The 16,053-nt window shown below is 38.5% G+C and overlaps 2 protein-coding genes across 6 annotated transcripts in view; one reads left to right on the forward strand and one right to left on the reverse strand.

The window, feature by feature from the left end:
• LOC106063352 (leucine-rich repeat and coiled-coil domain-containing protein 1-like) overlaps positions 1-16,053 on the reverse strand; it is a 265,048-nt gene that overhangs the window by 176,586 nt on the left and 72,409 nt on the right. The window lies entirely within an intron of this gene.
• Positions 1-16,053, forward strand: part of LOC106063535 (FMRFamide receptor-like) — a 69,155-nt gene that overhangs the window by 46,371 nt on the left and 6,731 nt on the right. For both annotated transcript variants that reach the window (XM_056035609.1, XM_056035610.1), the window contains exon 2: positions 13,519-14,884. In XM_056035609.1, coding sequence (XP_055891584.1) covers positions 13,700-14,884 — 1,185 coding nt within the window. In that variant the 5' untranslated portion in view covers positions 13,519-13,699. The remainder of the gene's footprint in view (positions 1-13,518; positions 14,885-16,053) is intronic.

Raw genomic sequence — 16,053 nt, forward strand, 5'->3', positions numbered from 1 at the left:
GGGAAAAGATCGTCTCTCGAGACGTAAAATGCCACTGAGTTCTCATTCTTTTTATTTCTTGTAATTTAGATCGCAAGGATTCTTTCTAGTGATCTTGCACAATTGGCAGTGCAGCTCATTTCTTCAATTGCTCATTTATTCTATTCTATTCTTGACTGACTACAAAGAAACATTTGAGTCAAGTGCCAACTTCCCGCTGAAAACGTGTATAAAATAGCTCAGTTTTATTGAAATGTCCAGATTTCAGTTTCCAAAAAAAAATGTGTAAACTAATCAAATGAATTGTAATCAAATTTACCATTATTTTGTTTTAAAAACAGAATTTCGATTTTGTGCAAATATCTGTATCAGTCAATTAATAAGCTTACAAGAGTAGGTTCGATTTGCTGTCTGAAGCTACGCACACACATTCAAACAAAAAAACAAGCAGTTTGTATTTGTATAATTCTTTAATCACTAAACAGAAGTTAAACTATTGAAGACTTTATTCATGTTTCTTAAAATGGTACTGTTATATGTATATTTAAAAAAAAAAGGTTTACAAATTTAATTGACCAGTTGCACATATTGTGATGGTAAAATCAAACTTTCAATCACGCTTTAAGCTTGTCAGAGTTACACGAGACAGAGAGTAATGACAGTACAAAAGAAATATGGGCTTTATCCTACTAGGCTTCTTCCTACTGGGCTTCATCCTACTAGGCTTCTTCCTACGGTGCTTCTTCCTACTGGGCTTCATCCTACGGTGCTTCTTCCTACGGTGCTTCTTCCTACTGGGCTTCTTCCTACTAGGCTTCTTCCTACGGTGCTTCTTCCTACTGGGCTTCTTCCTACTGGGCTTCATCCTACGGTGCTTCTTCCTACGGTGCTTCTTCCTACTGGGCTTCATCCTACGGTGCTTCATCCTACGGTGCTTCTTCCTACTAGGCTTCTTCCTACGGTGCTTCATCCTACTAGGCTTCTTCCTACGGTGCTTCATCCTACGGTGCTTCTTCCTACGGTGCTTCTTCCTACTGGGCTTCATCCTACGGTGCTTCATCCTACGGTGCTTCTTCCTACTAGGCTTCTTCCTACGGTGCTTCATCCTACTAGGCTTCTTCCTACGGTGCTTCATCCTACTGGGCTTCTTCCTACGGTGCTTCATCCTACTAGGCTTCTTCCTACGGTGCTTCATCCTACGGTGCTTCTTCCTACTAGGCTTCTTCCTACGGTGCTTCACCCTACTAGGCTTCTTCCTACGTGCTTCACCCTACTAGGCTTCATCCTACGGTGCTTCATCCTACTAGGCTTCTTCCTACGGTGCTTTTTCCTACGGTGCTTCTTCCTACTAGGCTTCTTCCTACGGTGCTTCACCCTACTAGGCTTCTTCCTACGGTGCTTCACCCTACTAGGCTTCTTCCTACGGTGCTTCATCCTACTAGGCTTCTTCCTACGGTGCTTCACCCTACTAGGCTTCTTCCTACGGTGCTTCTTCCTACTAGGCTTCTTCCTACGGTGCTTCATCCTACTGGGCTTCTTCCTACGGTGCTTCATCCTACGGTGCTTCATCCTACTAGGCTTCTTCCTACGGTGCTTCTTCCTACGGTGCTTCACCCTACTAGGCTTCTTCCTACGGTGCTTCTTCCTACGGTGCTTCTTCCTAAACAAGAATGAAAGGGGTTGATCTAAACTCGAGAGTTTATAAAACTAAATAATGGCGTCGAGATAAAAAACGAATAACTGTGAGGTTGATTGAGCCTAGAAGAAATGATTCCTTTAAGTCAACACTTCAATCAGTTCAATTGTGGTTTTGGTTGAAGTGTTGACTTATTTCTCTCCGAATCTCTTATAAAAGGATCACTGTACTGGGAGAAACAACTTCTCTATTGAGACTCTTCAGTTTAACCTAAGTGATGCTCGACGTTTCATTGCTTTGGTTACTGAGTCTTCGTTTCCGACCTGCGTTAAATTCAAGTGGGAAAGTCAGTCAATGTGACCTCAACATGATCATGTCTTGTACCCACTCAATGTGACCTCAACATGATCATGTGTTGTACCTACTCAATGTGACCTCAACATGATCATGTGTTGTACCTACTCAATGTGACCTCAACATAATCATGTGTTGTACCTACTCAATGTGACCTCAACATGATCATGTGTTGTACCTACTCAATGTGACCTCAACATGATCATGTGTTGTACCTACTCAATGTGACCTCAACATGATCATGTGTTGTACCTACTCAATGTGACCTCAACATAATCATGTGTTGTACCTACTCAATGTGACCTCAACATAATCATGTGTTGTACCCACTTAATGTGACCTCAACATAATCATGTGTTGTACCTACTCAATGTGACCTCAACATGATCATGTGTTGTACCTACTCAATGTGACCTCAACATGATCATGTGTTGTACCCACTTAATGTGACCTCAACATGATCATGTATTGTACCCACTCAATGTGACCTCAACATAATCATGTGTTGTACCCACTCAATGTGACCTCAACATAATCATGTGTTGTACCCACTCAATGTGACCTCAACATAATCATGTGTTGTACCCACTCAATGTGACCTCAACATAATCATGTGTTGTACCTACTCAATGTGACCTCAACATAATCATGTGTTGTACCCACTCAATGTGACCTCAACATAATCATGTGTTGTACCCACTCAATGTGACCTCAACATAATCATGTGTTGTACCTACTCAATGTGACCTCAACATAATCATGTGTTGTACCCACTCAATGTGACCTCAACATAATCATGTGTTGTACCCACTTAATGTGACCTCAACATGATCACGTGTTGTACCCACTCAATGTGACCTCAACATGATCATGTCTTGTACCCACTCAATGTGACCTCAACATAATCATGTGTTGTACCCACTCAATGTGACCTCAACATAATCATGTGTTGTACCCACTCAATGTGACCTCAACATAATCATGTGTTGTACCCACTTAATGTGACCTCAACATAATCATGTGTTGTACCTACTCAATGTGACCTCAACATAATCATGTGTTGTACCCACTTAATGTGACTTCAACATAATCATGTGTTGTACCCACTCAATGTGACCTCAACATGATCATGTGTTGTACCTACTCAATGTGACCTCAACATGATCATGTGTTGTACCTACTCAATGTGACCTCAACATAATCATGTGTTGTACCCACTCAATGTGACATCAACATGATCATGTGTTGTACCCACTCAATGTGACAAGTTCCACAAGGCTTCACATACGCAGTTAGTGGACTTGGTTTTATATTTATTTGTTTAAAACTTATCATGGCTATATGAACGTTCGATAACTCTTAGAAACCTGCTTACGCAGCAAGACACTTTCATTTAGCCATTTTTTTACAGTACGACTACTATGGATGGAATGTCAGCCATACTTCAGAGGATGTGAACGAACATATTAGCCAGTGGCGTGTGAACTGATTTCGTTCGTGCCGACACGAAGTTTCATTTCGTTTCGCGGCTTAGTTTTCATTGGTTATTATTAGCCCCAGACTTGATTTCCATGTCACGTGACACGCTCAACGTAATTTTAGATAACAAATTATGAAAATAATTTTCTGTTTATGGAAATAATATCAAGCCCAATCATTTCATGGTGAAATCTTTCGAAGCTGTTGAATCCAGCTCTTTTTTCCCCCCATTTACATACATTCCGTTCTCTGTTTTTCATTCGCCGAAATAGCGTTAGAATAATTTTTTTTGTTTCAATTTGTATTTTATATGTTGCATCACATCAATAGAAAAAGACTTATGTTAAAATAATAATTATAGCAAGGTTACAAAGACAGTTTGTGTGGAAACACAAACTCAAAATCGGCCCCCGATGTGGTCCACCAGACAGGCTTCAATATTTTCAGAAAGAAAAATGACAGATAAGAATGTAAAAAGAAGGTTGACAGATATTATGTAGTGCCACAGCGGTCCAGCAGACCAAAGGATAGGTGAAAGTGAATGTAAAGTTAGATGTGAACCTGGCCCAACTAATGTCTTAATATTGATCTAATTGTTTTGTAAAGGCTCAATCTCTTATTCGAATCCAGAAGAACAAAACATTTCCGTAATTGTACCATGCCAATAAAGAGGACAGAAATATGCAATTTATAACATTTTTAAGTGTTTTAAATTATGTCTAACTTATAATGCATACTAAATAGATTTTTTCACTTTAAAAAAATAATAAACATTTGTTTGTGTGTTAATATAGTACTTTGTATAAAATAACTTAAATAACTTAACAACAGAAATATTTTTTTTTCAAAATTTTGACAAAAAAACACGACAATTCGTTCACTGACATTTCGTTCACCGACAAATCGTTCACGACTTTTCGTTCACGCGACTATTCGTTCACCAGACATTTCGTTCACCCGACAATTCGTTCACGCGACTATTCGCTCACGGACTATTCGCTCACAGACAACTTGTTCACCGACAGTTGGTTCACGACAAATCGTTCACGCGACAAATCGTTCACTAACAATTCGTTCACAGACAAATTGTTCACAGACAAATCGTTCACTGGATATTTCCAAAAACTAAAAATTGCTAGAGATCGGGCCTTAGCCGAAATTCTTTGTAAATTTTTGTTTGTTTTTTGTTAATATTTTGTTAACGAGGACAGTATGTAATAAAAAATTATACCTAAAAGAAAAAAGAGATCTTACAAGCAAGCTGAAACATTTAAATGGGACCTCACTTTACTATAGGTAACATTTTTACTTTCAACATGTAGGCCTTCTTTTACACTCATGTCCATCATGTGGTCTTGTTCGACCTACCCATATTTGCTTAACTTCTTAATAGCGGTCCAGATGTTTAATTAACATACCCATTTTATTGATATCTTATTAACAAAAACAAATCTTATCTTATATAATACAGACGTTTCTTTAAAAAAGAAGATGATTACGTCCTACGCGTCATACATTCTGCCAAGTCATTGGTTTTCCTGGCTAGCTCAGACACACTAGTATTTTTACCACAATCCTTTCGGTGTTTTTACGAGAGATAATTTAGATTTTTAACAACGGTACTAGATTTGGTACAATATATGGTTTCACTGTTCAACTCTGAACGTCACATACTAGATACAGATCTAAGGTTAATACTTATCAGTTAAGACATCTAAGAAAAAAAACAACTAATTACATATACAACACAAGGAAATATTTTGGTTCCCTATCAAAAAATTTTAATTTATCGCAATACAACAAAATAATTATGTTTCAATAAATTTGTTATTGAAGTCCAAGCAATCAAATTAGTCTACCAATGGGTGGTCACATATAGAAACAAGTTAACTAAAATAAAAATAAAATAAAACTTCTTTTAAACTTGATGGAAAGTACTATACTAGTGTCTAGTAGATATTTTCAATGTTAACAGATTGAACATGTGTATAGGCAATGTCCAATAAAGTTTTATTACTTCCAGAGGAGCCAGTCTGACTAGCACTCAACTAGGTGTTAACTAGAGTATCCAGATGAATGGGTAGATTCCCGGTAGATGAAAAAAAAAAGAGGGGGGTGTAAAGGTATATTAAAGGTGAAAGTAAAAATGTTACCTATAGTAAACAGTAAAGTGAGGGCCCGTTTACATTTTTCAGCTAGCTTGTAAGATCTCTTTTTTTAGCGGCCCCCGAAAGGGGAAAAGACGCTATTACTTTTGTGCGAAATGTCTGTCCGTCCGTCCCGTTTAGATCTCATAAACTAGAAAAGATAGTGCAAATCCGACATCATAATATTTTAGACCATTCAAAGTTCTGATGCAACAGCTACTTTTTTTTTCCTGAAAGCGAAAAATCTAATTTTTAAAATCAGTTATGCAAGCAGTTTTTTAAAGAGAAAAAGCTAATTAGTATGCATTTTAAGTTAGACCTAATTTAAAACGAATAGTAATCTTATAAACTCCATTTTCTTTAACATTTTATATCTGAATACATTATTAGAATTCGAATAAAAGACTTAGCATTTTCAAAACAATTACATTATGTAAACACCAGGAGAGGCTCGGTAAAGCGCTTAGCTTCCGAACCGAGGGTCCCGGGTTCGAATCCTGGAGAAGACTGGGATTTTCAACTTCGGAATCCTTGGGCGCCCAAGAGTCTACCCAGCTTTAATGGGTACCTGACATTAGTTGGGGACAAGTAAAGGTGGTTGGTCGTTGTGCTGGCTACATGATACCCTCGTTAACCATAGGCCACAAAAACAGATGAACTTTACATCATCTGCCCTATAGACCACAAGGTCTGAAGGGGGAACCAATTAGGCCAGGTTCACATCTAACTTTGCATTCACTTGCACCTATCCCCTGATCTGCAGCACCATTGGGGCACTACACAAGATCTGTTAACCTTCTTTCTCTATTCTTATCTCTCATTTGTCTTTGATATAATTTGGATGTTCTTTCTGAAAATATTGAAGCCTGCCTGGGTGGACCACTTCGGGGGCCGATTTTAAGTTTGTAATGTCTGGTGAACGAATAGTCGCGTGAGCGAAAAGTCGTGAACGATTTGTCGGTGAACGAAAAGTCAGTGAACGAATTGTCGTGGAACCAAAATCTTCAACAGTTTGCATAAATGTGTTAAAAATATGGTAAATCGCAGCCTCCCCTATTGAAGAGCCTCAAGTGTTTGAGTGTTTAATAGTTAATAGTTGTAAAAGTGGTGTATTTTTATGAAAAAACTGCTTGTATAAGTGATTTAAAAAATTAGATTTTTCGTTTTCAGAAAAGAAAAAAGTAACCATTGCCATAGAACTTTGAATGGTCTAAAATATTGTGATGTCGGATTTTCACTATCATTTCTAGTTTACGAGATCTAAACGGGACGGACGGACAGACATTTCACACAAATCTAATATGTCTTTTCCCTTTTCGGGAGCCTCTAATAATGTGTATAATCAGACAGTGCTGTACGTACTTTCTAGTTTTGTAAGGAAAAATAAGTCAAGAAAAGAATAAAAGAAAATAGCTTGGTGTCTGCATACCGCCATGTCTAAACCGTTATGTGTCTAGTCACGCCATTGAGTATACATCAATACAATCCTAGATAAATATCGAGCACTATACGTTGTATCCCGATCACTACATAGACAGGCGCAGACGATGAAAAGAGAACATATACCTCTTGCGGAAAACGGCTTTTGTTTGCATCAGATGTAGCAAATCATGCAGGTCGCAACTGGGACTGCGTTGTCACGTGAACTACCGCACTCAAATCTTGGAAATCCGAGACAACATCATAGAGGTGGTAGTTCTGATCACTAGATGTTGTAATTCCGATCAATAGATGTTGTAGTTCTGATCACTAGATGTTGTAATTCCGATCAATAGATGTTGTAGTTCTGATCACTAGATGTTGTAATTCCGATCACTAGATGTTGTAGTTCTGATCACTAGATGTTGTAATTCCGATCACTAGATGTTGTAGTTCTGATCACTAGATGTTGTAATTCCGATCACTAGATGTTGTAGTTCTGATCACTAGATGTTGTAGTTCTGATCAATAGATGTTGTAGTTCTGATCACTAGATGTTGTAGTTCTGATCAATAGATGTTGTAGTTCTGATCAATAGATGTTGTAGTTCTGATCACTAGATGTTGTAATTCCGATCACTAGATGTTGTAGTTCTGATCACTAGATGTTGTAATTCCGATCACTAGATGTTGTAGTTCTGATCAATAGATGTTGTAGTTCTGACCAATAGATGTTGTAGTTCTGATCAATAGATGTAGTTCTGATCACTAGATGTTGTAATTCTGATCAATAGATGTTGTAGTTCTGACCAATAGATGTTGTAGTTCTGACCAATAGATGTTGTAGTTCTGACCAATAGATGTTGTAGTTCTGATCAAAAGATGTTGTAGTTCTGACCAATAGATGTTGTAGTTATGATCAATAGATGTTGTAGTTCTGACAAATAGATGTTGTAGTTCTGACCAATAGATGTTGTAGTTCTGATCACTAGATGTTGTAGTTCTGATCAATAGATGTTGTAGTTCTGATCACTAGATGTTGTAGTTCTGATCACTTGAGGTTGTAATTCTGATAAATAGATGTTGTAATTCTGATCAATAGATGTTGTAGTTCTGATCAATAGATGTTGTAGTTCTGACCAATAGATGTTGTAGTTCTGATCAATAGATGTTGTAGTTCTGACCAATAGATGTTGTAGTTCTGACCAATAGATGTTGTAGTTCTGATCAATAGATGTTGTAGTTCTGACCAATAGATGTTGTAGTTCTGACCAATGGATGTTGTAGCTCTGATCACTAGAGGTTGTAATTCTGACCAATAGATGTTGTAGTTCTGACCAATAGATGTTGTAGTTCTGATCACTTGAGGTTGTAATTCTGATAAATAGATGTTGTAATTCTGATCAATAGATGTTGTAGTTCTGACCAATAGATGTTGTAGTTCTGATCAATAGATGTTGTAGTTCTGACAAATAGATGTAGTAGTTCTGACAAATAGATGTTGTAGTTCTGACCAATAGATGTTGTAGTTCTGACCAATAGATGTTGTAGCTCTGATCACTAGAGGTTGTAATTCTGATCAATAGATGTTGTAGTTCTGAACAATAGATGTTGTAGTTCTGACCAATAGATGTTGTAGTTCTGACCAATAGATGTTGTAGTTCTGACCAATAGATGTTGTAGTTCTGATCAAAAGATGTTGTAGTTCTGATCACTTGAGGTTATAATTGTGATCAATAGATGTTGTAGTTTTGAACAATAGATGTTGTAATTCTGATCAATAGATGTTGTAGTTCTGAACAATAGATGTTGTAGTTCTGACCAATAGATGTTGTAGTTCTGATCAATAGATGTTGTAGTTCTGACCAATAGATGTTGTAGTTCTGACCAATAGATGTTGTAGTTCTGATCAATAGATGTTGTAGTTCTGACAAATAGATGTTGTAGTTCTGACCAATAGATGTTGTAGTTCTGATCAATAGATGTTGTAGTTCTGACAAAAAGATGTTGTAGTTCTGACCAATAGATGTTGTAGCTCTGATCACTAGAGGTTGTAATTCTGACCAATAGATGTTGTAGTTCTGACCAATAGATGTTGTAGTTCTGATCACTTGAGGTTGTAATTCTGATAAATAGATGTTGTAATTTTGATCAATAGATGTTGTAGTTCTGACCAATAGATGTTGTAGTTCTGATCAATAGATGTTGTAGTTCTGACAAATAGATGTTGTAGTTCTGACAAATAGATGTTGTAGTTCTGACCAATAGATGTTGTAGCTCTGATCACTAGAGGTTGTAATTCTGACCAATAGATGTTGTAGTTCTGACCAATAGATGTTGTAGTTCTGATCACTTGAGGTTGTAATTCTGATAAATAGATGTTGTAATTTTGATCAATAGATGTTGTAGTTCTGACCAATAGATGTTGTAGTTCTGATCAATAGATGTTGTAGTTCTGACAAATAGATGTTGTAGTTCTGACAAAAAGATGTTGTAGTTCTGACCAATAGATGTTGTAGCTCTGATCACTAGAGGTTGTAATTCTGACCAATAGATGTTGTAGTTCTGACCAATAGATGTTGTAGTTCTGATCACTTGAGGTTGTAATTCTGATAAATAGATGTTGTAATTTTGATCAATAGATGTTGTAGTTCTGACCAATAGATGTTGTAGCTCTGATCACTAGAGGTTGTAATTCTGATCAATAGATGTTGTAGTTCTGACCAATAGATGTTGTAGTTCTGATCAATAGATGTAGTTCTGACAGATGTTGTAGTTCTGACAAATAGATGTTGTAGTTCTGACCAATAGATGTTGTAGTTCTGATCAATAGATGTTGTAGTTCTGACCAATAGATGTTGTAGTTCTGACCAATAGATGTTGTAGCTCTGATCAATAGATGTTGTAGTTCTGACCAATAGATGTTGTAGTTCTGACCAATAGATGTTGTAGCTCTGATCACTAGAGGTTGTAATTCTGATCAATAGATGTTGTAGTTCTGACCAATAGATGTTGTAGTTCTGATCAATAAATGTTGTAGTTCTGACCAATAGATGTTGTAGTTCTGATCAATAGATGTTGTAGTTCTGATGTTGTAGTTCTGACCAATAGATGTTGTAGTCCTGACCAATAGATGTTGTAGTTCTGACCAATAGATGTTGTAGCTCTGATCACTATATCTTGTAGTTCCGATCAATAGATGTTATAATTCCGATCAATAGATGTAATTATAAGCTTCCCCTTGTTAATAGAGAAAATCATGGTTTCAGACCTTTTGTTTGCTACGCTGCTCTAGTGATTGTATTTGCTCTGGGTCGTTGGGGAGAAACGGATTGAAACATCAACAAGGCGGTAGTGGTAGCATTCAGACACAACTAATACCTTTTTTTTTTGTCTCAGAAAGGGACGTAACTCATCCGTGTGACAAACAACATATTTTGTTCCGTCCCCTGACGCCCAGCAGAGAATTCATTTCCAGGACGGGTCTGACAGTAACATTACTAAATCTGATCTATGGCCAATGTGTCGCTGAGTGAGCAGAAGTGAGAAATGGTGGAAATATACAGACTGGCATCACAGTACAAACTGTAAATACAGGATACCAAGCTTGCCGGAGTAGACCTAGATCTCTAGTATTCTACATGTCCTTTTAGGAATAACGAGAGCTATTTGAAAAATACTTGTTTACACAGTTAGCTACCATGGGCTGTAGGCCTGTATACACAAAGTAGGTAGAATAGTGGGTCGTGCCTTCAATGTTCTCCAAGTTCTCGGATAAAATGTGCCTTTCATTCCATTAGCGACTAGTGCTGACGCCTTCTGTTGAGCCTTTGGAAGTCCCAATGGCCTAGCTTTTCATTGCTCTTAAGGAAATGAAAGGAAAGAAATCTTTATTTAGCTCCTTGCTATTTGTACAAGACTAGACAATTTTTAAGGATTCGCTGATTTCAATTCTTTAGAAAAAAGAACTCACTAGAAAGCTGCTGAAATAATTAACTCCATTTTTTTAAATTTGTGTCTTCCAATCTCACTGAATGAACGACCTCAAAGAACGCGTGTCCAACGTATAGCTAAACACGACACAATAGTAAGAAAGGTTTTATGTGAACCCTTCGTACCACTGAACTAAGGTGTCTTTATGTGGAAAGCTTTGTAACACTGAACTAAGGTGTCTTTATGTGGAAAGCTTTGTAACACTGAACTAAGGTGTCTTTATGTGGAAAGCTTTGTAACACTGAACTAAGGTGTCTTTATGTGGAAAGCTTTGTAACACTGAACTAAGGTGTCTTTATGTGGAAAGCTTTGTAACACTGAACTAAGGTGTCTTTATGTGGAAAGCTTTGTAACACTGAACTAAGGTGTCTTTATGTGGAAAGCTTTGTAACACTGAACTAAGGTGTCTTTATGTGGAAAGCTTTGTAACACTGAAATAAGGTGTCTTTATGTGGAAAGCTTTGTAACACTGAACTAAGGTGTCTTTATGTGGAAAGCTTCGTAACACTGAACTAAGATATCTTTATGTGGAAAGCTTTGTAACACTGAACTAAGATATCTTTATGTGGAAAGCTTTGTAACACTGAACTAAGGTGTCTTTATGTGAACCCTTCGTACCACTGAACTAAGGTGTCTTTATGTGTAAAGCTTTGTAACACTGAACTAAGGTGTCTTTATGTGAACCCTTCGTACCACTGAACTAAGGTGTCTTTATGTGGAAAGCTTTGTAACACTGAACTAAGGTGTCTTTATGTGGAAAGCTTTGTAACACTGAACTAAGGTGTCTTTATGTGGAAAGCTTTGTAACACTGAACTAAGGTGTCTTTATGTGGAAAGCTTTGTAACACTGAACTAAGGTGTCTTTATGTGAACCCTTCGTACCACTGAACTAAGGTGTCTTTATGTGGAAAGCTTTGTAACACTGAACTAAGGTGTCTTTATGTGGAAAGCTTTGTAGCACTGAACTAAGGTGTCTTTATGTGGAAAGCTTTGTAGCACTGAACTAAGGTGTCTTTATGTGGAAAGCTTTGTAACACTGAACTAAGGTGTCTTTATGTGGAAAGCTATGTAACACTGAACTAAGGTGTCTTTATGTGGACAGCTTTGTAACACTGAACTAAGATATCTTTATGTGGAAAGCTTTGTAACACTGAAATAAGGTGTCTTTATGTGGAAAGCTTTGTAACACTGAACTAAGGTGTCTTTATGTGAACCCTTCGTACCACTGAACTAAGGTGTCTTTATGTGGAAAGCTTTGTAACACTGAACTAAGGTGTCTTTATGTGGAAAGCTTTGTAACACTGAACTAAAATGTCTTTATGTGGAAAGCTTTGTAACACTGAACTAAGGTGTCTTTATGTGAACCCTTCGTACCACTGAACTAAGGTGTCTTTATGTGGAAAGCTTTGTAACACTGAACTAAGGTGTCTTTATGTGGAAAGCTTTGTAACACTGAACTAAGGTGTCTTTATGTGGAAAGCTTTGTAGCACTGAACTAAGGTGTCTTTATGTGGAAAGCTTTGTAGCACTGAACTAAGGTGTCTTTATGTGGAAAGCTTTGTAACACTGAACTAAGGTGTCTTTATGTGGAAAGCTATGTAACACTGAACTAAGGTGTCTTTATGTGGACAGCTTTGTAACACTGAACTAAGATATCTTTATGTGGAAAGCTTTGTAACACTGAAATAAGGTGTCTTTATGTGGAAAGCTTTGTAACACTGAACTAAGGTGTCTTTATGTGGAAAGCTTTATGGCACTGAACTAAGGGGTCTTTATGTGGAAAGCTTTGTAACACTGAACTAAGATTTTGTTGTCATGGTGTCACGCTGACTTGTGCTGAACATACGTTGCGATGCTTGAATATAGTAAATGCGTTGTTCAGATATAAAGGTAACAGAACTGCGTTATGGAGAATGTAGAGAAAAGAATTGATTTCATCAAATTCTTAGATCCAACAAATTAAAGTATATCTATTGAGGTGCACTGTGTGACTAGTCAATAGTTTCACTGAATGCTTTACTCAGCCAAACTGTCACTGTGGGACATCCTGAAATGATCACGGTCTTTACTGTCTTCTTCAAAGCTTGTTTGTCGAGAGTTCTACTTGCGATAGACATCTTGACGTTACAGGAATTTCCTGAGATATTTTTATTCGTACCCAATAACAAAAAGTAGACCATAAGCAGTAGGCGTAGCTAGGATGGGGGAGAATTTGAAAATCCCCCCCCTCGGGCCTCCACTTGAGAGGGACCCCAAAATGAGTGTTTTTTACATTAAAAATTAAATATTACATAAAATGCAGGGGCCCACAAAGAGGTCAAGCACCCGGCACCCCAAACAATGGAAAATTCATTTGCTACGCCCCTGATCATACGAGTAAATGACGTCATACACAGTTACAATTTTCAATGCAAACAAAGAGCAAGGCTAACCTTATTCGCCTAGCCTAAATATTTTGTTTGACATCTTTCACTTGTGCATGAACTAACCTTTTCAACACTCTCTCTTGCAGACTCCAAGGAAATGAATGCTGAAACTCAAGCAAGGAGCTAAAACTTTCAAACAGAGATCTCCACCATATTAACGTCAGACCATTGCTTATGAATGTAAAGATAAACATTTTCTTTGTTACTGGAGGTCTATAAATAACATGGACAGTAGGCAGTGACATCAACACATTTTATTTTGTCGTCATGAGCCTCTTTCTGGATTCCGCCGTCCTGTCTCGGGTGATAGTAGAGACGCACCCAAACAACACGGGGGCCATGTTTTCAGAAGACGTTAAAGACTACAATGTGACCACCGTGTCCCAGGCCACGACTACAGCCACGTGGATTAACGGAGACATCTTCACCGCGTCACCACAGCAGCCCATTCAGATCAGTGAGTTCACGCAGATGCTCACTTTCGTCTTTCTCGGGGTTCTGGGCAGTGCCCTGGCAGTTCTGGGTTTCCTGGGAAATACGTTGTCAATTATAGTACTGCAGCATCGCCAGATGAGATCCTCCACCTCCTACTACCTGCTGTCACTGGCCATCTACGACAACTGCATTCTACTGGGTATGGTGGTGTACTTCTGTTTCCCGGCCATGTCTCCGTACACTTCGTCCTTGGCAGACTACCAATCCTTCTCGTCGCAGACTATTGAAGGAGGATATCCTTTATCTTTAACGGCCCAGATGGGCTCCATCTACACATGTGTTGGATTTACAGTAGAGAGATTCATCGCTGTGTGCCGGCCACTTCACGTGGCCAACACGTGCACCAGGTCAAGGACGCTGAGGGCTATCGCCTTGATCTTCCTGTGGTCGTTTATATACAATATACCTCGATTTTTTCATTATCAAGTCATCGAGATACCCATGTCTGTCTCCCAGGTGAATTCCACCGTCTCGACAGAGCCTTACACCATTCTAGACCTTTCACCAGCCTACACCATCAGCAGCACGACCCACGCCTTTAACGTGTCCAGCCCGCATACCGTATTCACCACAGTGCTCAACTCCTATGACACGACCACAGCTGACATCAACAAAACGGCGGGTTCCGGCCGGAAAATGTACACTTACAGGGAGACAGAGTTCGGCTCGGACCGCACCTTCCAGCACGTCTATCTCATCTACTCACAGCTGTTCTTCATGTTCCTACTTCCGTTTATTATGATTCTCGTCATGAACATCTGTCTGATCAAGGCGGTTAAGAACTCAAAGTCCATGCAGCAGTCCATGTGCGCCTCGGCCAGAAAAGAACATAACTTGACAGTCATGCTGATAGCGGTGATTGTGGTGTTTCTGGTTTGTCAGTTCCCATCAATCATAGACAATATCCTTGTGGCTGTATTTGGGGATGAAAAACTGAAATCCTACAATGCTTATATGGTATACATATCTATTGTAGTATTTTTAAATTATCCAACAGAAAAACAAATCCACATCCACGTAGAATTCACCGAGGATTTTTTATATTAATAATTATAAGTACTTAAAAAAATAATATAAAATAATAATTAAAAATTATTCCACACAACCAAAGTAAACGAGATAATCGATAATCGTATTTACTATTTACAAAATATAATCTAGAAAGTTGACAATATTTGATCAAATTTAAAACCAGCTAGAACGCAACCATCTAGATTTCCTAGGTTTCTAGGTCTGTGTCATTACTTTGATGCATCTGACTTTCTCGCAATTATACTGTCAGTATATTATGTTAGGCTATGTTAGTTTACAATAAGGAATTTAGCGCATAAAAGTTTGGATTCGTTTGTTTTGGTTATTTCAGGTTTAGCTTTTAAAGCGTAGCGACAATAATAAGACTAGTCTTCGAGTCGGGAGATTCAAGAAGAGTGCACTATTTCATGTGGCTACACAGTCCTTGATATGACCTACATATTTTGCCACATCTAGCGCAAACACAACCGATGTCAACATGTGGTCGGCTAGGTTCTCTTTCTGCCGTCTACTTCGGTCCTCGGCTGTAGATTTCCTAATGGTCTCAAAGGTGCATCCCGCGGCCTTTGTAATAAATGTCCAGCAGTCACGTTCGGAGCCACCTTCTGCCAGGAGCTCTCTTCTATGGCAGTTAAAGCAAGCTGGCGCCAAAGCTGGTCTTTGATGAGTTTCCGGGGGACAACTCTATTGCGCCGACCACATTTGAGCTCACCAAAAAGCACTGCCTTAGGCATATGGTCTTCCCCCATGAGGATATGTGCTCTGTCCAGCGTAGTTGTCGAACAATAAGTAGTCCATACCGACATTCGCAAGATAATCATTATTTTTAGAGTGGTCTTGCTAACGTATGTCCATGATGAAGCGCAGGCATCTTTGGTTAAAGCGTTCAAAAAAGTCTTTCTGTATGGCATACATGTCTCGGATCCATATAGGAGGGTTGAGAGAATCACTGCTTGGTAGGCACTTATTTTTGTGGGCAGGCGGAGCGATTTATTTCGCAACACTCTCGCTTTGAGGAGTCCAAAAGCGCTACTCAGCATTGCGCCAAAGAAGGCAGCAAACAAGAGTGGGAGAAGTACCCACCCCTGTACGAC

This window comes from Biomphalaria glabrata, chromosome 7 (genome assembly GCF_947242115.1).
Source record: "Biomphalaria glabrata chromosome 7, xgBioGlab47.1, whole genome shotgun sequence".
NCBI lineage: Eukaryota > Metazoa > Mollusca > Gastropoda > Planorbidae > Biomphalaria > Biomphalaria glabrata.